Raw genomic sequence first — 24,302 nt, forward strand, 5'->3', positions numbered from 1 at the left:
CCCGACAAATTCACCAGAGAAAAAGATAAAAGGAAAGAACGGCCTTTGAAACACCATTTTCAACAACTGTGGCTTAGTGAAAGTACAAGAACCTCCAGCTTAAAGTGCAAAATAATTCTCCTTAATCCCCACCTACAGTACTTTAATTAATCACAATTCCACTCTTACCTAGGAGCGTGAGCTGTTTGGATAGTTTTGGCACGATATCCATGCCGTTCTTCAGCCAGGTAATTCGGGGATTAGGGATGCCTTCAGCATGGCACTTGAGGCTGGCCGACACGCCGGGCTCCTGCGCCTGCGTCTCAGGGTAGACGCGGATCACCGGCGGCACTGCGGGGACACGGAATGGAGATGCTGAGCTCAGCCACCAGCCCACGGCTCTCAGCTCAAAGCTACAGCCCGACTTGGAGCAGAACACAGGAAATAATAGAAGAGAACAAACTAATAAAGCAGCGCCAGGGAACAACTTGGATATTGCACGTGGTGTTGAGGCCACTCTGGCTTGCCTTCGTTAAGCGACTGATTGAACTTGGGTGAAGTTGGATTAACATCTAAGGAAGGTACTCACACATTGAGAAATTAACATTTAAATTCTATTGAATCCTTTTAAGGGAGGAATTCAGGCCCTGCACACTGTTTTCCTATTAGATAGACCACAATTCAACATTTTAAATATGCATAAGAAAACAGCCTATATATTTACTACCTGTTATTCTAAACAAATAAAGTGTTCATAACTTATTTTTCTGAGAGGCTTTCAAACTGTGACTTACCTTGTTTCAGGAAGCCACCTCTGAACCATTTAATACACTAAATTGGCAGAACGACCAATTATATTACCATTTCAGACAAGCCCATTGATTTTCAATCATGCTGCTTTACTGCTCAAACCAACCAGACTTAATACTTCCCATTAACTATTTCTTAACGATATTCTCACTTTCTCTGCACAGTGCTCCTCCTGGCGCTCCCAGGGCACACGTATTCAAGAATTAAACTTATTAAAACTTTTTCACTGATAAAATTTTGGGGAGAACAGAAGGACCAGCACCATCCCAGTTAGCAGTGCTGATGGCACTGGAAGGGCGGTCTTGGGCTGCTCTGCTCTATATAATTAAGTGGTCAGCTTTGAGCCAGACAGAAGTTGTTGGGACTCAACATGCACCCGTAGGAAGTTGTTCTCCTTTGTAAAGCCATCCTCAGAATGGATGCAACACATGGGTCTGGGCAACCCAGGGGCCCAACTCCAGGAAGATGAGCCACTCGTGCCAAGGTCAGCAGGGGCTGACAGGGGTCAAGGAGAACGTGTGAGTGTGGATGGAGGGCACAGCAAAGCACAAACGAGTCAGTAAAAAAGTTCCACTGGAAAACACTGGTTTAAAGTACCTAACCCCCTACTGTGCTTTTACATAGCCCATCGTTAGCCTACAGGACTGACAAAATTAAACGCACTCAACAGTTGCTTTAGAATAAAATGAAATCTGTGTTTGCAGCACGCTATATATCCACATATCCATCTGGGGATAGTTTGAATAATTACGCTCACTAGCACACACTTTACATCTTTCTATTTCTATTTTTTTATGAGCCTTACCAGAGAGAGACGTATTTTACCCCTGTCTAACCTACCAGCTGCTTAAAAAAGCACTGAGTCATCAGCTCTGGTTAATACTTGGAATGAAATCAGCCATGACAGAAAGCCCTCAAGTCTACTTGTTTTTATAGCTTTAAAAGAGAGAGATTGTTCAAGTGTAATCTGAGAGGAAACGCCTGGAGGCAACTGGGAAGCAAAAAAAAAATGAGGACATTTAGAAAAGGCATATCTTTAAATCCTGCTTCTGCACTGGCCAGGTAGACTTATTTCCTTTTCTTCCACTTCCTTTGCTTACAAAGAAAAGGAAATGTGGCTGTAAGGAGCACAGCAGTCAGCACTGCACTGCGTGAGAGCTTTTTAATCAGGGGGATACCAAGAAGTCAGGACTTTTCTTTAAATTGGGTATGCAGTTTCTAAATACAAGCACTTGCTGTTTTTTTTTTTAACCTTCTCTTTCTGCCATTACTGTCAGGACTGATGCTCCACCTGACTTCAGGAGACGCCCAATGGAGTGGGAGAAGAGCAGAGAAAGCTCTGCAGCTGGAACAGCTGGGGCTGCTCTGTGCATCAATACGAGATACAGCATCCACGTGGTTTGGGTGAGTAAGAGTCAGGAGCTTCTGATTCCTGCTGTACCTTGGAAAGTTAATTTCAGTTCCTATGAGCAAATATCTCCAGGTACACTAAGAAACTCATTTCCATCCGCTTTGACAGAATTCTACAAAGGTCCTGCAGCCAATGCCTGTTTCACATGAGATCTGTTTGCTACTAAGAGCATTTGTGGAACTAAATTTAGGACTGAGGTCCACTGAAAGCCTACATCATTTACTGAGGTTGGAAAACACCTCCAAGATCATCCAGTCCAGCCATCCACCCACCACCACCATTTCCCCATTAAACCATGCCCCTGAGTACAACAACAAGCAGCTGGTTTGCCTTCTAGAAAAACCTCATGAAAAAGAATGCCACAAGAATCAAGCCGGTGAGATTCCCGAACTGTGGTGAAGCCAACTGGTGCTCAATGATCCAGAGAGCTTCTCCAACTCTCTGGAAGGAACTCACTGCACAATGTAGCATCAACATTCTGAAAACTGGCTGAACTTGAAATCACAGCAAGGCGTGCATCTTTTCAATAGTGATTACTAAGTAGACTGCTTGTTTTCACCTTGCAAAAAAGTGTGTTGCACCTCTGTTCTTGCTTTCTTATTATTCTCCTGCTCATTTTAAAACTCTTTATTTCTCCTCACTTGTCTTGCATAATTCATTGCACAGGTAAGTTATTGCATGCAACTGCCTTGTGATAACAGCAAACTGCAGAATGCATTTTTATTGTCCTTGTTACAAATTAATACATTCCAAGTAAGCACATTTTACTTTAAACTTGCAAAGATTTCAGCTCCAGACTTTGGAATATATGGATTACCCTTTGCTATTTCCCTTGGTGAATATATATCATTACTAACCATTACTGTGCCTGCAGCCAAAGGCAATATAAAAAGGCTATTATCTTAAGCAAAGTTGAAAGAAAAAAAAAAAAAGGCACTCAAACAAGTAGGAGATTAGGTAGGTTGCCTACTACTGAATACTGAGTAGTCCCTTCCTTACAGTTCCTCACAGTAGAACAACTCTGGTGATAAAGCACATGATGGCTACAGATAGCACTATCAAGCCCTAAAGACATACATTGCTGCTGCAGCACCTATATACTGCAGTGGTTATTTAAATTAATACATTAATCATTCATTTCAGATGTTTAATCTTCCTATTTATGATTTGAAAGGAGTTTCCAGCCCTATGTATTTTCTCTTGAAATGCCACATTAACAAAACCTGCGTTTAAAACATCTCTGTTATTTGAAAACTTGTCCTATTGGACATTGGGCTGAAGATTGAATTGTTTTTTTTCCAACTAGTTTCAAGGAATACAATATTCTGATTTATGCTGATGCTTTGCAGAGTGCAAGGACCAAGGAAAATGATGCCCCACACTCAGCAGTCTCTTGATTTGCAAACTATCAATTTTCATAGTTGATTACAATTTTATGAGATTCTTTATCCTCACCAACTCTTTTTCCTCTTGAAAGTGATAAATGGCCTTTCTTCCCTACAGTCGGTGCATGCTGAACACATTTCCCAAGCAATATCCATACACAGGAGAGAACATAATTTTCCTACTGTTCTTCACTTTTCCTGATCAAAGTCACAGCACCCAAGATGAATTTTTCATTCCTCAACTCAGCGCTGCCTTTCAATAGGTTTGTTTTTTCCACAGGCACGAAGGGCCACATCTATAAAGGCACTGATCTACACTTTATAACTGCTGGGGATCCTAAGGTCAGTGAGCCCACTCTGAAGATACCCCAACCACATGTCACACGTGTGCTTTGTGCCCCTTGCTCAGCAAACACTACCCAGGGGTTTGGGCCATCCACATGGTGGGCTTCACGCTTTCTGCTTAGCAGAGCTCTCACCTCGGTTTGTCCACGGGAGCCTCTGGGCTCTCCCTGTTATTTATGGGATCCCAGAAGAGCTGAGCAAGTCCTGATGAATATTGCACATTAAGCTTCCTGGAGCCCTGCACTAAAAGTTCTGATAAATATTTCAGTGGGTTTGTTCAGTAGTTTGCACAGGAGCACCAGGGCAGTATTGTTTGGATACCTGCTCAGGTACCACAGAGGTCCAACAACTGCATGCTTCACCTGATTCTGTGTACTTAGATGTGGATACCAGGGAAGCATTGCATGGCATTTCCCCCCCTTCAGCTAGGTCAGAAAAAAAACCAACAAAACAGAGCATCCAAAGAGGATGTATGTGGCTGGGATCGGATTATTTTAAGGAGAAAAAGGCAATAAAAGGAAAAGACCTTGTAAGCTGAAGCTATGAGCCTCAGCAATGAGCCAGACAGTACAAAAAGGATCAGAGGACCCTGGGAGAGGGACTACACCTCCCAAAGGCACTGAATCAACTGAAACCTGCCCAAAGTGGGGGCCTGCCTGCACAGACACAGAGCTTGGCAAGGACTGGGGATAAACCCACTGCTTCCAAGCGGTTCTTCTTTCCCTCTTTATTCCCCATAGAGAAACTTGGAGTTTTCTCTATTTCAAATGAAAGGAAAAAAAAAAAAAAAAAAATCAGATTGTTTTTTGTAGAATAAAACAGAACAAAACAAAAACTAAATCCGAACTGTCTGTTTGATGTTAGAAGTGTATTATCCCCTCCCTGGAGGAGGCACGCAAGCAGATACATCCCAGTTCTGGCTGACTTACTGCTGTCACATCCCCTTACAGCTTTAGCCTAATACAGAACAGCAGCAGCAAAAAGTCCACATTGAAGATGGAGTTTTCAGCCTGATGCAGACAGACAGAGAGAGTCCCCAGCGCTGAACAGAGACAATGAACTATACTTAGATTCTCTACATCTTCACTCAGTTCAGCTCAGCTTTTCCCCTCTTCTCCTGTCAGAAGAAATTCCTCAATTTGTCCTTTATGGTTCTAAAAAGCAAGAAGGATTTCTGAGATGCGCTCAGCCTCGGGATGTGTCTGAGGGCGAGCAGCGCTGTGCTGCCATCGACCCTGCAGCCCCACCATCAGCAGCTACAGAAGCAATGCCACCAGCAGGAGAGGGGGGAACTTGGGGATGTGGGCAGCCTGGTTCTGCATAGCCTAGCAGCTCCTCTGAGAATACCTGGTGCTCTAAAACAAAGTGTTTTCATTCTACAGTGTTTTCATAGAATCATTCAGGTTGGAAGAGACTTCTAAGATCACCACATCCAACCCCAGCCCACCCTTACGCTCACTGCCCATATCCCCAAGTGTCACATCCCCCCATTCTGGAATAACTTCAGGGACAATGACTCCCCTACTTCCTGGGCAGCTGTGCCAGTGCCTGACTGCTCTTTGGAGAAGAAGTTTTCCCTCATACCCAAGCTGAACCTGCCCTGGCACAATGTAGGGCCATCCCCTCTCATCCTATTGCTGTTATCCAAGAGCAGAGGCTGGCTCCCACCTCACTACAGTCTCCTTTCTGTAGCTGTAGTTTTCTAGTGAGCCTGGGCTGACAGCAGAATGCACAGCATTTTTCTGCAGTGTTTAATGACCATGTAGCAACACTGAAAATACAACATATAAAATAATAATAATAATATTAATATAGTTATTCCTTTTTATTTTTGTATAATTGAGTTCTTGCACTAATAAGAAAACCCACATGCAGCTATGCTATGAAACTTCCACTTAAAAAGCAAACATGGAGTTCAACCCAAGCAGCAGGCACAAGCACACTGCAGCTCTGAAACATGAGCACAGCCCTCCCTGCACTCCCCTCAGCTTTCCTCCCATTCTGGTTTTAGTTTCAAAGCATTTGGGCCTTAAATTCTCAGTGATGATAAAGACTACATTGTCGCCTGCCAACTAAACTCCATTCAGGCCTCATAATATATCACATAATATAACGGGATTAAGTTGTTAGCATGCTTTCCTTTCAGCTGCCATTTGTCAAACAAATGGCACTTTGAGGAAGGAAACCTATTTTCCCAGCTGCAGCACACACAATCTAGTTATCCATATTGCTCAGATTTCGCAGTTTACTCTCTCAAAAGATGACAAATTATTATGTGGAAACATTAAGCCTGTTTTCATTCAAATCAAGCGGATGCTTCGCGCTCTTCCCCAGGCACTCGCATGGGTGGAGCATGGAGCCATGGCCGAAGACCTGAGCTGCAGCCAAACCTCCACCCAACATCCGAGCATCCCTAAAGTGCCTAAATGTCTCTTTGTGCTGTTTCCCTTTGTATCAGCCTCTGTTAACCGGGTGTAGTTACCTGCTCTCATCTGCTGATAAGCTCTCTTTGGCAGAGGTCTGTGCACACCTACAGAAGTAACTAAACAGTAATTTTCCTTGTAAAGGATCAACTGTAACAAAGCTGCTGATTTGATACATTCATAGCAGAACACAGAGAAATCTGAAGTAAAGACGGGATAGGATTTATGAGGTTTCAAGTTGGACCGTGATTTTGTTGGTTCCTTGTGTTCTCATTCTCACCCCAACAAAGAGTGGGACAGTGACATCTGTATCCCATTCCTGTACGAACTGGACACAAAATGGGAACATGAATCACACCCAGTGGGCTGGATTAGCTGTGGGATTATATCACATGGGTACAGCACAGAGGGACCTGCAGGCAGGGACTGAAATGTGTCCCTTGCTCTGTGCAAGGGAAGGATGGGCATGAAACAAATGGCGCATGAAACACCCATCTGAGTCAATGTAATCTTAAACTCAGCCCAACTGAGTCTAACCCAGAGGAAAGATGGCAAACATCTGAATGAAAGTCCCACCAGGCTCAAACATGGCTGAATGAGATGCTGGAATATGGCCCGCGTGGTTTTCTCACTCGGAAAACCATTTGCCCTCATTTTGCAGCCCAGCAAAATGCCTTCAGCTGATGTGAACAGCCTTCTGCTCAACCAAGCTGGCTACAGCCAGGTAACGACTTGTATATTGCTGTGAGGTGGATCACTAGTTTTAGAAACATAGTGCTGTATTTATTTAAATATCCTGGCCTATTTCATGCAACAAAAGTTATTCTCTGGAAAATGAAAGTACTGAAGCAACAAAAGCAGTCATTAGTCCTAGAGAGGCTCCAAAACACTGCTCTAAAACTCTCTGGAAATGCTACACAAATGGTAAAACAAGCTGTCAGTGCCAGCTACAGCCCAGCTAACGGCGCACACGTCTCCCCGTGCTCCCTTTCTTTCGACTGCCCGTGTGATAGCACAAGTGAGCCAACTGCTGGTGCCTCTGCTCTGCTACACAAAGCCAATTTGTTGCGTGGCTCTTCGTGTCTTTGTGCGAAGGAGATTAACCCACAGCTTTGCTTACAGGAACATTTTCAGTGGATTGTCACACATGCCATTTACTAACCATTCACCTGAAGGATGTGGGTCTGATACAGCTCTTCATAGCCGTAGGCATGACAGGTGTAATTGCCCATGTGAATAGTTGTTACCTTGGTGATGTAGAGGGAATCGTCTTCTCCAAAATCCTGTAGCAACAAAAGACAGGAAAGGCACCTTATTATTTAGTAAAAGCGTGTTACGCACCGCGGGAAGGGAGGTGACCTGCTCAGCGGTTTGGAGAGCAGCACAGCTTGGGAACACAGCCTGCATTCCGAACAGCAAATTTCAGAGTTCATAAATCAATGTGAAGAAGAAAATGAGCAGCAATTTCAGAGTAAGGCAAAGTAACTCATCTGAGAATATGAACTTTTGTGCCGGTTGTTAACAAGGTGCTTTTTGCACATAAAAAAAAGATAGCAATCTCCAGCTGTTTAATTTATAGAGAAATTTAACATCTAGCCGTTAACCTCAGGTGCACAGCACACAACTCTGGGGTGGGTTGAGGCTTCCTTTAGCTGTGCTGGCCCTCAGGAAACACACGGTAACCTTGAGACTTGATGAGGAAGAGCTGAGGCTGTTTGTCAGCTCTCAGACCACATCCCAGGCAGAAGACAGGGAAAAAAAAACAAAGGCTTTCTGTCAGAGAAACTTCTTGGAGTCAGCCTGCCTTCATCCATAACTGGCTGACAAATATCCTTCTTTTTATCCCTTCCCTTTCCCACATCTGCTGTCACGCTGCAATGTTTGCTTGTCAGCAGGGTGCAAGTCTGCTATTAGGGAGGTTTGGGCACTGAATATTTTGCATAACTGCTCTGTTTAGGAATATATGTCAAATTATAGTTAACAGAATGGTAGCACTGATGGGTACACAAAGCAGCTTCTTTTGTTACTCTATTTACAGCCCCCAAAGTGTTCATACCTTCACGGAAACTCAGGAGAATATACTTTAAGAACAGTTAATGAGCTTAAAGAATGATTTCCCCTTAATTAACTCCATGCATGAAGCATGCTAAATTCAACTCCTCACACAATTTCATCACAAAAGCAAGGTAAAAAGCAATTAATAATCAGGGTGGCATGAAACCAGCGCAACAGGGTGAGTGTTGGAGAGCTGGAATGGCAAAGTCACACTCCTTGTGCAATCCTTCTGCTGCTCTTCCTCCCCACAGCCAAGCCCTGGGGCAGCAAAGGGAAGCGTGGGGTCTTCCCTGATTTTTAGACATACTACAAGGCAGAGCTTGCAGGTGGGACAACATTTTGTTTCTCTTCTGATCCAGAGGGGGACAGAAACAAGGGCACTGCCTCTGCTCTCCACTGCCCATGGCGTGCTGCTGCTCTGACATGCACAGATCTGAGCAAGAACAAAGCCAAAGATGCCCCTGAAATTCGTTATCTACAACCAAAAGCATCTCAGACACAAGTGGTGCTTTGGGTGTCAGGCAGATTGGGCATCCAGAATGAGGTTAAGCTCCCCAATACATCACAGATAATATACACTGAAAATTTCCCGTTTCCAGCATTTGCCTGCTTTCTGGCCAGCTAGATCTTTCCTGCTGAAAAACAAAGGTGCAGGAATAACCGCAAATGGAAGAGCTATCACCCCTGCTCAAATGATATTTGCACGAGAGAGAGACAACGCTTGCAGCAGAGGGGACTCAATAACAGTTTTTCAAGTTAAGCCCAAAGCAACTCAGATTGAGTTCAGGTCAATAAAAGCAAGACGACCATTTTTATGGAATGATTTATACGGAGTGGTAGAAATACAGGAGAATGCAATCTTAAAGGAAGCAATGTGCTTAGAACTGAAAAGATATCGCAGCAAAATATTGTGAATGCTTGGTCTGTGCTCTGTAATTGGCTTTTTATGGACAGCCTGTTTTTTTTTCAACCCATACAAACGTATTAACGTAATACATTTAATACAATAACTCTTATAAAAAACAAACTGATGCCAGATTACAGGATTATTCTCTTCCTCTCCAAATGCATTTTTCTTGTAAAGAGAAGCTTTTGTTGGTAAAAGCATGGTTTATAGCATTTAAAAAACTATTTTCTGTCTTCCAGCACTTAAAAAAGGTCATCAAATGCAATTCTGACGATGCTGTACCCTTCCTGTCAGGCTCAGAAGGGAAATAATCTGCTCTACATTAGAGCTCACATGAGACCACAACATTATTGAGAACCCCAGGGTTAGGGATGGGAAGGAAAACGTAATCACCAGATTTAGGTTCAATACTGAATCTTCTGTTGCTACAAAAAGAAAGTTGAATTCTGTAACAAATCAGTGATTCTTCCCGTGTGCTTATTTATTGCAGCTTACAGTTTCTCCCTGTGTTTCCCTGTGGATGTAATTAGTGCATGAAGATTTCACGGTTACATTTGATATATATGCATGCATTCTTATGCACAAACACTTGCTGTTTATTCTCCATTATATAAAGGTGCAATTTTTTCCCAATAAAACTTCTCAAAAACCATTTACCATAAAATCTCTTTAGAGTCAAGTTCTGAGCTTGTTCCACCATCCATCCATCCATCCTCCCAGCCACCCCTCCATACAAACACATTCACGTAAGGTTTCTAGGGGAGAACTGGAGGGAAGAGGTTGAAATAGGCAAAGGGAACAAGAAGAATTCATGCTTGAAAAAGGTAGAGGAAACATTTCTGTGTGCTTTGACTTTTTCAGATGGCTTTGGCTTGCAAAGCCAAGTTCCCAAGTCACCACAAGCCTGAAAGCACTCAGGAGCCATAAGCATCTATAAAAATGATGTAACACAATTCTTCCCCCCTAAAGCTATCACACCTTTCAAGCAGAGCATCTCATGGCTGCCCAAAGTCACACTGCTGTGCAACCCTGGGAGCTGGGTCTGCCCTACAATTCCCCTTCTATGCAAAAAGGCAAACTGCAGAGACATGTTTATGTACAGACCCATGACAAAGGATAAGCAAGCAGGAGAAAGGGAAGAAAGTCACTTCTGGGGCATAGTTATCCTCTGTTACTGCTGAAGCTGAGTTTTCTTGTGAAGGGGAAGAAATAGAAGCGATGTAAATGTATGAGCAAGAGGCAGAAGCCCTTCTAACAGCTACAGAGCAACAGCAAAGCTTGCAAGGAAAGCAGTCAGGTAAGGACAAGGTGTTCTCACCTCCATTTTATCAATTTCATTATAAAATAATGTTATACGTTCTGGGTTAAAAACTAAAAGAAAAAAAAATCAGCAAGCAGTGCTTATAATTTCTCATAATTGATAAGGTCATCTAGTGACAGCTGACAAATGGACTCCCCCAGCACTTCATCTCGTGTTCTTTCTCTCTTTTTGGAATCAAAGTTCTCTGCCCTTCATGAGCTTCTTTTACACCTTGCAGCTACCCTTCAAACAAAGGGCTGATTAAGTGATCTCGGGATACATTTGAACTTCTCAAGATTAAAAGAAAACCACCACCCTGCATTTAAATTGATAACTGCTCAGTAATCTGAAACACACAGCCCAAGTTGCCACTGCACACACTCCATTTCAAAAAATAACAAAGCAGATCCAAAAAAAAAAAAAAAATGGATATGCACTTTTTTGTACTGAATTTCCCTTCCATCACCACTGATTACCCAAGGCATCAATTCCTCCAAACAGAAGATTTTTCACATTTATTTACCCATTCCTCCTTTCTAATGCATTCCCTGGTCATGCAATCTGCTGCTGCTCGGAGACACGGCGCTTAGAAATGTGTAAAACATCACCTATTGCTTGTAAATCCAGCTCCTGCTCTGACACAGGTGCGATGTGTTATGGAGCTGGAATGCCACAAATCTCCAGCTCTGACACGCAGGGATGGGAGCGGGCACAGTGCTGGGGCAGCCTGCCGACACTGCGATGGAATCCACGTGTTTTCCTTGTCAGAAAGCTTTCCAACAGGACTTGGGGTTGTTCCGACACAGAGGGGGAACATATGGGAAATGTCTTGAAATTCTGGCAAAAAGGAACCATTTTCCAGGAGGTCTTATTTTAAAGAGCAATTGGCATTTGGCAGATTAGGGGTTTTTTTTGGTTTTCTGTTTTTTTTTTTAATCATAGAATGGCCTGGGTTGCAAAGGACCACAACACTCATCTCATTCCAACCCCTGCTATGTGCAGGGTCACCAAACCACCAGATTGAGCTGCCCAGAGCCACATCCAGCCTGGCCTTGGAATAGAAGGCCAGAATAACTTCCATTTACTGGAGGAAAACAAACCCAAACTAGTCTCAAATGGTTGGAAGGAACAAACCTAGATGAGCTCAAGGAAACCTTCTCACAGCTCTGGTACCTCCTTCAGACAAAGCCAGTCCTGGCGCTGAGGCTTTGCTGGTGCCACTGGGTTTCCACTAGAGGGAAATCAACGCCGTCACACTTTCATAACAGCCAACACAGAGATGAAAATTCAACCGCTTGCTTTAAAAAGCCTGCCTGATCCTCAGAGTCCTGGAAATCTCTCTCTGATAATGTTTACGGGATTTTAAAACAAAATGTACCCAAGCATTTAATGAGATTATTATTATGCAAAATCTCCAACAATGGCTATCACTTGGAAAGTGATTTCTCCACACTAATCAAACGTCTCTGATCTTTTTTTTACAATAGACTCATGAGTGATTCATATAAAAATAATAAAAACTAAATTAGTCATGGCCTCTTAAATCACTTTCTTTGGTGCTCTTAATAATTCATTCCCAGAGACAGGCTGAGAACTTATGCTTCATTAATATTATTTGTTCTTGGTTTTACACACGGCATCTCACACTTTAGTGCTCTACATGGAGAAAAATTCAGCCTTAAGCAAATGCCAGAAAACTGTTGCAAACACAGCCCAGTGGGATATTAATTTATCTCTGTTCCTGTTTTGCTGCTTAAAGAATTTAGCACAACAGAAGACTTTGCTGGTGAGCCAGAAAAAGTTTTTTCTTGACTTATTTGGATACAGCCTTTTAAAATAACCGTACAATTATAGCACAGATAAAAAATGGATGACTTTATATCCTCAGAAACCCAGAGAGATGATACGAAGAAGAAAATCCACGGTGGGTCTTCCTGCTGGTGGAAGGAGGGATGATTCAGTGAAGCGTGTCTATTAATCGGATCTACCACCCATTGCAGAGAAAAGCAACGAGTCTGATCAAACAACAACTGACTTTGGGAGAAAACAGGATGCATCAACTCCGGCTTTCTACCGAGGGCACAGAGGCAGAGACTTTGGTTGGTAACCCAAATCTTGGTTGCATCAGCCTGAGCAACTGTTGGACAGCACATCTGATTCCAAAGAGCCCTAATCCACCTCACCATCAGAACCCTTCTGATGCTTTCTGTAAGCATGCCAGCCCAGTTAACTCAGCACTTCACAGTAGATGATTTTAATTGGCTCGCTCCTTTCTTCCTGCTCATTTTTAGAAGTTTCACACTGTATTTATAGCTCTCCTGTTATAAAACCCAGACAGAGCGTATGCAATTCATCTCTAGGAGTCACATCTCACATCTCATCTCATGTGTCTCAAAAACTTCACGAGGTCTGTGCCCATCTGGAAGAAGTACAAACCAAACCACCCAGGCTGCTGGGACAAAGCCTTCCTCCACAAAAATGACAAGTTTAGGGAGGTGAACCCTTATCATCTACAGACAGTTAGGACCAGGTGAACAACTGCACTGTCCCCATGGAAGTATTCCTGCATCTGCAGTAATCACCTGCAAACTTTGGGCCGTGACACAAAATTATGCTCTCCCACTGAAGGCACCAAGTGCATCCAACTTCTGTGGACTTTACTAGAGAAAAGTGAGAAATGACATATTCAGAAAATACTGTAAGCGTTAATTTTCCACCTGACCTCTATTTTAGAGCCTCCGAGACCTGAGACACTACAAGCACTGAGTAATTTCTTAAATTTTGATTTGAAAAAGAAAGAAATTTGGCTTTAAATATGCAAGTTCCTGTAATGTACCCACATCACTGTATTACTGCAACATTCAGGTGTGATCATTTTAAGGGCCTCATTCCTATCAGCAGGGTATTAAGTAGGGTTATTCACACCTGATCTTTTTATTATTTAACAATGGAATTACACTAGCACCATCAACAGGGACGTATCTACTTCATGCAGTCTGTTCTAACGAGCAATATGGTCCAGCTGACTTCTACTTTTAAGGTTGGCCATTTGCTTTGGTCTCCAAGCATTACACAACTGAACCTGCATGAAGTTGGCACTGGTCTCTTCCGGAGATGAGCACTCAAGACATCAAGAATTTGGCACGTGGATCTCATGTTGGATGGACACCCTCTCCCTGTACTTTCTGCAAGATCAGCTAATCGATACACACAAGTGACAATAGCAAACGAATGACAGGCCACACGTTGTTAGCTCCCAGGAGCAATGCTTTTTAGGGCCATTATTGATTTCTTTTTTTTAAATCAGACTAGGAGAAAGCCTTCATTCCCCAAGTGCTTCCCCTGAGGGGAGCTGGCTCTGGAGTCTTGCATTTGTTCCCAGATGAGGATTTCTTTTGCAGAGGAAGGACGTGCTCCCCTACTCGGCATCTGCAGAAATGTAGCATCCCACGTTTCAAACACGAGCAACAAAGAGTGCATTTCTGAACTAATGATCTAATGTAGATCTGGGTTAAACTGTACAGATGAACATGAAAAGAACAATGAGAACTGCTCATGAATTAGTTCAAGCTATTTGCGTCATATTGGTAACTCACCAAGTTCTTATCCACCTGTGCTCTGTTACACTTGTTTTCTTATGATAATATGCTCTTCTCTGTTGTTTGTGTACGTTTTCATCGTGCTGCTATAGATAAGCTTTTGTTTACAAGTTTTGTTCATAAATTGATGTATTTTTCTCCAGATAATGTTAAATCACATGAAACAATACCCTATAAATACATTTAATTCCACGAGGAGTTTTTTTTATGTTTTCAAATTGAGGAATGCTTTCATAATCACAGATTTAGGACAGCATATTGCTTTTTCCTGGGAGGCAGAAGGATATTATTTTGAAAGATAACACATTTTAACCAGTTTGCTATTTGTAGTCAAACATCAATTTGCAGCTATCACAACCTCACCCATTTCAGCTACACTGTAGTTATTTTCTTCACCAGAAAAGTTGATGTGACTTTTTTTTAGTACAGCTGCAAAAGCATTTATAATGGATAAAATAACCTGGATGGGAAATGTATGAATAAATAATATTTTCATGCAAAAAGCAATCTTAAGTGTTTGCAAGAAAAATCATTTAATTACATGTACCATTAAGATGGCTCTTTTGTACCAGCTATGTGGCAACTCATTAACAGAGCTCTTCACCAACAAGACAAATTAATGTTGCTTATGAAAGCTTCTGATTAAGAGAGAAATGGAAAGTTATTAATACTTTGTTGCCACTCGAGATATCTCATAAAAATGATTTAAGTAAAGCACGTAAACATCCAGGCATTACAGTAATCTTCAGCCTCTCAGTTCTGCATGAATTTCGGATTACTTCGGTTTTTGTTGAACTTGTCACTTCTAGTATTAATTTGGAACACAGTCAACCTTCTCATACCACATCTATCAACCATCTTAGGGGAATAAAGCCACAAAGGACTTTGCAGTGGTTCCTTCCCTCTGCTGTGCTCACATCGTCTTTGAAGAGCTCTGCTTCTTCTGACTTGGACCAATATTTTCATCTGATTTCCTCAATTAGCACTTAGAAGAGAAAGAGTTTAATTGAAATATAATACAAGGATTTTTCCAAGTGCATGAATATCCTGTAGGTTTCTGTGTGATTACCACTGTGCCAGGAGCAGGGAGGATTTCCTTCAACTTAAAAAGGTACAATTAATCTCCTGTTGCACTTCCAATTAGTCAAATTGCTAACCTTATTGTGAAAAGCAGAAATGCAATTGAGCTTCTGCTCGAGGCACTCTAAAAGAAAACTGAAGTAATTTCATTAACTGACTTCAAGTGTATTAAGAAGCACGCTGCCCTCACTTCCCCGCTGTCGATGCCCTTAAAGAGATGATTGCTTTATGTCCTTCTCTGCGCCCACGAGGGGCTGCCCCAAGCTGCAACCTCAAAGCAAACACTGCAGCTCTGCTCCTGGTGCCTACAGGCAAGAATTAACCCCAAGCACAGGCATGCTCACGCTTCCAAAGAGCCATCTCCACCTGAGCTCCCAACAAGGGCACCCAGCCATGCAAGGGCCCACCTGGGCAGCCACAGACACATTGCCCAGAGGGGGAAATAAAAGGGTCACAGCCCCCCACGTTGCCTCACCTCAAGTCACCAGAATGCAGATGGCAATGGTGCATATGGAATATGAAGAGCTTTACAGCTTAATTAAAGATGGAAAAGATGCTCAAGTGTTTATTAGATTAAAAAAAATGCTGATGTGCAATAGCACCAGGTGTTCTATGACAAGGTGAGAGGGATCATAAACTGACACTCAAAACATCAAAATTGAGCATAAATCCCGTTTTGCTTCCTTGTAAGAGCCTGAGTGCTCTGTTTATATGGTTTCTCAGTGATATCAGTTCAAACAGATAAAAAACTATGTTTTTTTTCCTGCTATTGCATGGGACTGTCCAAGGAGTGTGTAATCATGCAGGATCCAGTTTATGTTCAAAGACCTAAGTCTTCCTAACATTTAGCAACAAATGCTCAAGTGAATTACTCATAAGTAAACCAGAAGTCCACTTGGACCAGCACTAAATTACGAAGGAATTGGCATTTGAGCTTGAAAATTTACTGCTCCAATCCTAATTAAAACAGTTGGGTTACAAAGCCTCAGAGCCACATGCTGTCCTCCAGGGATGCCTCTATGCTCCACTTCCCAGGTTTGTCGTTCTGTGCTCCATTCACACACCAGCTTCAAATATTCTTTTAAAAATAAAAATAAATCAATGCAATCACAACCAAAATTTCATAAAGACAATACAAATGCCTGGAATTTTCAGTAGTTTGTGCCAAAAGATTCTATTACTACTCTCGAGGCTCCAGAGGATGAGGAAATAGGATTTCAGAACAGCTGACTTTCACTTTTAACTCAGTTGGGCTCAGCAGCAAACATGAGCCTCAAAACAGGACCTCTCAGATCAACCCTGCAAACATTGCTGCCCATAGAAAGGCTCCTTTCTACATTCTGGTCACACAAAGCCATTGAGTTTGCTTGCTGTGGATTAAACTGAGCATGCTGGCAGCAAGTGTAATCTTTACTCAGCTTAATCTGCATCGAGGAATAGATCTGTTCTGAAGAATGTTTGGACAGGACCATAAGCTGTCAGGTCGGCCACTTTCCCACTGCAGGAGGGAACGGCGGATTTTGCGTATTGCATCTTGGTGGTGTTCCATGCATTTTTAGTGCAGTGACCCAACGGCCATTATCCCAACCACAGCACTGATGGATGGCTGGAAGAAATCCTGTCAGCTCTGCAAGCCTTGGGCTGGCTGTGCAATCCTAAGCATCTTCAGCACTGCTCCTTATAAACCTTGCCAACACTGCAGTGGGACGTTTGCTGGTTTCACACTGCATGCCACGCTCCAAAAGGCAACAAGAAATGCATTTGGAAAAGGTAATTTTTGCTTTCATTAAAAGAAAAATTTTAGATAGCTGTAATTACTGAATTTGTGTGTACAGTAATCACTTACAGACAGCGTGCACTAGGCTCCTACTAAGGCAGAGGCAACAAATAATGTGTTATGTTGCAGTAAAGAGTAAAACAAAGACTTCTCGCATTTCAGCAATCCCGGATACACAACAATTTAGGGAGCTATGGCTGTAACAACTCTGAACTGAGTGGTTATCAAATTAACAAGAGCTGAACAAAAATATAAATCAACTCTTTCTGTAGCGCAATTAAAATAAAAACTGATTTACTGTGTACTGTAATGCAAAGAGAAATTAAATACGGACCGTATTTTTTCTACATGACTTTCCAGTTTCTCCATAATTAAATGTTATTAAATAAATGAGGAAGTTTACGCCATTACTCAGGTATTGTTTTTACTATCAACTGTGACTCACACGTCAGACCAGCACTGCGAATTAAAAGAGATCCATCTCCCTTCCTGCCAAGGTATCACCACACCCTGCTGAATTACCCCATATTTTAAAGTGCTCGTCAGAAATCCTGAGCAGTGAGAGATGGGAGCAGGCTGAAAGGCGAAGGAAAGGGGAGAAACAGATTTATTTGATTTAGATAGAGGAGAGATTTCACTGCCAGCCGTAAATGTGTTGTTTCATGCTCTCAATGAACCTGCGGCTTTGTACTGGGAATGAGAAAGCTGAGAGGTTAATGGTGTGGAGAGCTCCTTCCCCTGCTTTCCAGGGCTGCTCTGGTTGCACTGAACTGAACAAGGAACAGGGGATGAAGTATCAATGCTAAGCAACTTGCAGTAACCTGAGCATCCCAAGAACCCACGCTCTCAGCTGTTACGATTAAGACATTCCTATAAAAGCAAAACATCACACCAGCTTTGTTTTTCCATGACAATAACGAGACAAAACTTGTTCCTTTCAAACTATCCGCCGTGAAATGAAGCCGCATTGAATACACGAGACGGAGCAACTCAGGACTTACATTGATGTCTTCCAGGTCAAGGAAGTTGAGGATGATGCCGTTGCGCTTCCAGATGATGGGCGGCCGCAGCGCCCCGCGGATGCCGCACGTCAGGATGGTGCTGAGGCCCACTGTGATGGTGGTGATGCTGACCCGCTGCTCCTCGGGCAGTGTGAGCCGGAGCACCTCTGCAAAGGAATAACACCAAATAGCACCACAGTTCCCTTTCTTCTCCATTCCAGGAATAACTTTGAAGGATTTTAGCAAGGCGTTGGGTGTAAAGACAAAAATCTCCAAGCAACAAAGCCAAGGTCCTCTCAGCTTTCCCACTGAGAGGATCAAGGAATGCTCACAGCCCACTGGCATTATAGTGCCTCAGCTGAGACAGAAACTTGGCCTGGGGAATGAGCCCCTCCCACCTCCCAAAGCCCCTCTGTCCTCATCCCACTGCATGTGGTCCCAAACAGGGACCAAAGAGATGGATGCTGCCCTGCCCCAGGCTGTGTGCTTTAAGAAAACTAAGTGCAGCATTGCTGACACTACAAAACACCGCGTGGGCTTGTGATATTCCCTTCCTTGCACCAGCTGGCAGAGCTACCCTATTCATCAGGCTCATTCTCATATATCTGCAGTGTGACCCACACAAGATCTGTGTACCACTCTTTACACTGAGAAGATTTAAAAGCCTCATGCACTTTCTTCCGCTGACTTTCAGTGACTGCAAACACCATCTTTGTCATTTCAAGTCACAGCTTAAGACGTGATATTGCCTTAAGAGTTAACAGCTTTTGTGGTAAAATCCTCTTCACCTGGCCTCCACTACAGAAGCGTACTCAATAAAACCCAACACCTACTTCTTCAAGGAACATTCTCCATCTCTTCATACTCTCTGCATGAAAAACTGCTATTAAAACTCTCAAGTAACAATTCTGGAAGATCTGTTCATTAAAATATTTGATGTCTTCCCCAATCTGGGCAGCCGACAGGACTGACTTTAGGGCTCCATCTGATGACTGTGAGCCCCTCGTGCAGAACCCACTTGTGAAGCCATGCTGAGCAGCTCTGCATCCCTCCACCCAAGCGAGAAGTCAATGCAGTGTGCCACAAACCATATTCACTACTGGAGGCCCAAGGCTGATTTTGGGTTGCAAAGATCAGTACATTGCATGCCATGTCTGCCAGCCATGAGCTGTTCTCCCACTTAATATTCTCAGCACTGCTTAGAAACACCATGAGTTAAAATAAACAGCTGTCAATCTATCAATCAAAAATTAGGAAAGTCTGACCAACATCATGCTACTACTCGGGGTGCAGTCACTCCCATAGAGCAGACACAAGAAGATCTGGCCATCAAACTTTTATGCCCCTGAAATCTTAAAGTCCAGATGGAGTGACAGAGGAGGAGCAAAAAGAGGAGAACATCACCCACCCACAGTCAGGTTAGCAGCAAAGCCAGGATTGAACACCTCATTACACACCACCTCATTAAGCCACATCTCATTAGGCATCACCCTTGGGTATGTGCTGGAGGAGGAGATCTCACACTGGGGTCAGTGTAGGATGCAGTGCCCCAGCCCTGTGCTTTCACCCACCTGCATGAAGCACGTAAACCCCATTGAGGTGCTGGTAACAGTTACTTTCTGCATAAAAAAAGAGCTCTTTTTTTATTAATAAAATATTTGGAGCACACTTGACAGCATAAAGAATCGATAGTTACAATAATTTGTAGCACGGAATAGGGCTAATGAGGACCATCTCTTCTTGAGGAGAAATGAAATAAAGGGTCATTCCTTTACGAGAATTCTTTTTTCCTTCTTACAGCTGCTCTCCTCAACTCTATGTGCCATTTCTCACACTGCCCAGTTCCCGAGCTCCTGTGGTCCCTTAAGAAGGCACCTGGGAAGGCTGCCACACATCAAGGAACTGAATCAGGTCAGGATGGGACTTTTCAGGCTACAGCATGTACGTAATATAGATAGATCACTTAAATAATCACATACCTCCCTCAAATACTTCTATGGAATATATTTGAAGGCATCCTACCACGACCATACTGACTTTCAAGGGTCTTTCTATTAATAAAGGATTACGTTGTGCGGTTTTAGTCACAGCTTTCTTGGCATCGCTAGAAAAAAAAAAAATAAATGCACTTACACAACCAGGTGCCTTGGGATGGAAATAGAGATGCCCTGCAAGGAGATTAAGGTTGTGCTCCTTGGTTTGAAAACACAAATCTGCTTAGAAAAAAATCAGAATCTTGTACTTAAGTTGCAGACCTCAAACACTCTGATGCTGGTTGTACAAATTGTTCAAGTCACCATAATGATCTTGGGTGGAATCCTCTAGGTTAAGTATTGAGCTGCTCATTTTATTTTTAAAAATCTTTACGAGATAAAAGGATTTTTTTTACCACACACATAAAAACCAAACAGAAATGAATGGGGAATATTCAAAGCATGCTCACGTGCAGAACGCAGACTGGAATGGAATCTGACCCTAAAATGGGGCAATTTCAAGTTTATTGGGAAATTCTGCATGTAAGCATAGTAGCTCTGCATACATTCCATGGATTCTGCAAGTATCACTCCTAGCTTATCCTATTTATCAAGCCATGTCAAACCTTGTATTCTTCACTGATATTTCATCTGAAGCAAATTCTCAGCCTACTGCAGTGAGAGGAAAAAGTGGTTCTTGTAACCCATCTGCCACCAGTAGGATCCCCAACGCTTGTGACTCAACTTTGGGTACTTCAAGACAGCTCGGTAGCAATCAGCTTCACGAAGGAACAGATGCAACCATGTTCACCTACAGCATTTTGCCAAACTCCAAATTAAATCACAGTCACTAGGATTGGGCAGGAGGGCGGTTCAGGGAAATCCTGCTCCTCACAGCTCTTCTCTCTGCTGCTATCCCCATCCCAGAGGGGCTGTGACGCAGTGCAGACCATTGGGCCAACCACGCCGCCGTGCCGCCATTGGAATTTCTCGCAAGACGTTTGAGATGGTGAAGGCTCACTAATTCCTTTTCTTGTTAAAAGTGTCAAGGCACTGCCAAACGTTTCCCTGCACCCCTCCTCCTCTCCAATTTTATTTCTTAAGGCTCTAAAGCAGGAGTTGTGCTGCACCTTTGCACGCTCTGCATACTAATGCACGCAGGTATTACTTGTTGTGCTGTTTTATCACGGAAATCTTTCCTCTGCTGTCATTTGCAGCCCGCCAAAGGCAATCATAATTTCACAATGAAGACATGTATAATTGAGGTCATTATAGGGAGCAACCTGGAATGAGCATCTATGGAGGAAAACTCATTGATTTAGCACGGCGTAGAGATAATTTACATAGTAAATGTCGTTTCCCTGCGTGCCTTTGCTCGTGCTACACTACGCAGAAAAAGATTTCATGTTTTTTTTAAAGTGCTTCATATCATTAATTAGATCTTTTCACTTAAACCTAAAGAAAATATATTTTTAATACACTGTTACCACCTTTAATCATTGTTACATTTGTTCATGGGTATCTCATCCTGCTAAAACAGAATACGGAGCAAAGGACTTTATTGCTTAAATTATGCTGAAGGGACAAGGAAATAATTTTTTAATCTTATAACTGGCTCTTGCATAGTACACAATGTACCAAAACGTAACACTGCTGGAAGCAAGGGATGGGAGAACTCACTGCTATAGAAAGCCTCACACACAGATCCTCACCTCCCAATTAATTCACACAGACCTTTAGCTTGGGAAATGGAGCATGGGTAACAGCCCCAAACACATCGTGCTTCCCCAGCAGTTGGTCAAGTTGGGACTGATTTAATGGGACGCAAACTTTTGTCCTCACTCAGTTCCCCAAATCCTGCAGCTCTTGTTCAGGCTCTGCACTGGGTCGGTACGCCTCTATATTGCCTTGTGGCCAATACTGCAGCACAAAGGTCAAAGGTGATGTTAGCATTTGTTTCAACAGATAGAAGCCTTCTTTCTGGTTATAGTTGCAGGTGAGGACCTAACTGAATCAAGAAAGCCAAAGAAATTAGTGGGTAAGAGGATAAAATAAGATATTCCTTTTTTAATTCCTTTTTCTCCAATATTTTTGATGAAAAGTGTTTGGCTTGGTATAGAGAAGATCAATTTTAGAACCTCTTAAACCTGAGAGGATTGCAGCTAATGGATTTTAAAATGACTGTACGTGAGGTACAACAACTGACCATGAGATCTGGCCAGCCACAGAGTGACTGCCTGGGATGGGATGTGGCCACTGCAAATACTAAGGGCAGTTCAGAGTGGGTCTGAATGCGTAAAACACTGCCTAACACACTTATAAATTACTCAGATTAGCATTAGAGTATTTTCCAAACACCCTGTGATTTAGTTGCTACCCTACTCTGTGGAGCAAATAAATGAATTAATAAAACCAATGCCACACAAATCACCCCAGGTCTGCGTGCTCATGCAAAGCTGTCACAGCGCTGCCTCCAGGACCAGCTCCAGAAGAAATGTTGCCATGTTAACACAGTTTGCTGGAGATTGAGGCTCGACAAGCCCATCCTCTCCAGCAATATTTACATCCCCTCACCTGTCTGCTGGCGGTGATGGATTATCCATCACTCAACCCAAGATGAAAACTCCATTTTCCAAACACCAACCTTGAATTACGGGAGAGCAAAGAATGTTTGCATTATTAATTAACTGCATTAGAGCTGTTAATGAACTCGATGCAGGTTGTTCACAATTAATTAACCTGGAGAGTTCCAACAGCTCCCACCTGGGATCAGAGCAGGGGAGGGGATCGGGCTTCTGGCCTCACAACCTGCAAAGAACATCAGCAGCCTTCCATGGGATGCTCAGAGAGTTTGGCTTCCCAGGAAAAGAGCGACCACAACGCAGCCTTCCTCCAAGGCTTAGAGGTTTAATTAATGTGAACAATAAAATGATTTCTAATGCTAAGTAGAAATGCTCATACCTCAGCTGTATTTTGTAGCTCTAATAATTCAAGTTCTTAATGTAATTTATAAATCCTCGGGACCTTGGGCATGCTACTTCAGGAAGTATCTTATTGTAAATTCTCCACTAAATTAGTAATGCTGTTTTCTAAGTCATAAAAAGGCATAATTATGCTTCTAGCAGTATGAGAGAATTCAGCACTTCAAGCCCTCTTCTGTCATTACTCACAAAGGCCATGGGTGAGGGCTCCTCAGACAGGTCCCAGCATGGCACAGGAAGCCTGCAGCCCATCTCGATGCAGAATTTGGCATAAATACATGCAAAACATCAGTGATACCCAGCACTGTGCTGCAGGACAAGACCCTGTCTCACATTCCTGTCAAGGCTGGACACCCTTCTAACCTGTGTGACTAGGAACCCGGGATTCAACATGAGAGAAGCAGATAATAAGGAAGTATTGCAGTGCCTTTTCCCACTTTTCAGCCCAGCTTTGCCACATGAAGTTGCCTCAGGAGCGTTCGCATTGCTAACAAGTTGCTAAAACCATTTATATTGACTTTCAATCAAAAACAGCTTCTTGATGTACTGTATTCTAAAGATCAATTTCTTTTCTTTTTAAGAAAACAAGCAGTACACTTCCCATTGTAAAATCCCATCCCTGCCCTCCTGTTATTAATCAGAGAACATTCACTTTGTGCAGAAAGGGATAATTCATTCATTCTTGAAAGTACATGAATAAATATAAGTTGCTCAGTGCTTAATTATCTAATCTCCTGAGGGTGATAAGTGATGGATTCATTATGTAAATAGGCACAAGTAGTTTCTTTTAGAGAACAGCTTACATAAATGCATTTGTTTTTATTTTAAATTCCTATTTCCTGCATATTGAGAGCCATGTTGATATGATTAATTTTTGATAAAATATTCCCATGTTGTGTCAACAGTGTCCTGCCTACACCATAACAGCCATGCATTTTCCCAGTCAATTTATTAATTTGAAAGGTAGAATTGCTAATGGCCTGATATCTCACCATTACTTCTGGTAATCGTGATCGTTGCAACACTTGACTCCAAAGGTTTGTCTCTTTTATTAAGAGTCCAAAGCGTCCTCCCAAGAACCAAAGGAGACAAGTACCGAAGTTTTCCACTGAACTCACAGGAAAAAAAAGAACACTGTGGTTCGGCACCGGTGAGAAGCCTCACCTGCTCTCTGCAGTTCTGCACTTTAGTACATCCAGTTGGAACTGAAAGAAACCATTAGTAGCAACTGCAGTTTCACCACCCCAAGAGCAATAGTTGCCTCGTGCAAAAGGCT

The 24,302-nt window shown here is 42.7% G+C and overlaps 1 protein-coding gene across 1 annotated transcript in view; it reads right to left on the bottom strand.

The window, feature by feature from the left end:
* Positions 1–24,302, bottom strand: part of FSTL4 (follistatin like 4) — a 182,702-nt gene that overhangs the window by 17,276 nt on the left and 141,124 nt on the right. The window contains exons 7-9 of the mRNA XM_042881584.1: positions 18,073–18,239; positions 7,516–7,636; positions 169–330 (exon numbers count right to left, since the gene is read on the bottom strand). Coding sequence (XP_042737518.1) covers positions 169–330; positions 7,516–7,636; positions 18,073–18,239 — 450 coding nt within the window. The remainder of the gene's footprint in view (positions 1–168; positions 331–7,515; positions 7,637–18,072; positions 18,240–24,302) is intronic.

Source organism: Lagopus leucura, unplaced genomic scaffold (genome assembly GCF_019238085.1).
Source record: "Lagopus leucura isolate 7727_CA_CO unplaced genomic scaffold, USGS_WTPT01 Super-Scaffold_100030, whole genome shotgun sequence".
Taxonomy (NCBI): domain Eukaryota; kingdom Metazoa; phylum Chordata; class Aves; order Galliformes; family Phasianidae; genus Lagopus; species Lagopus leucura.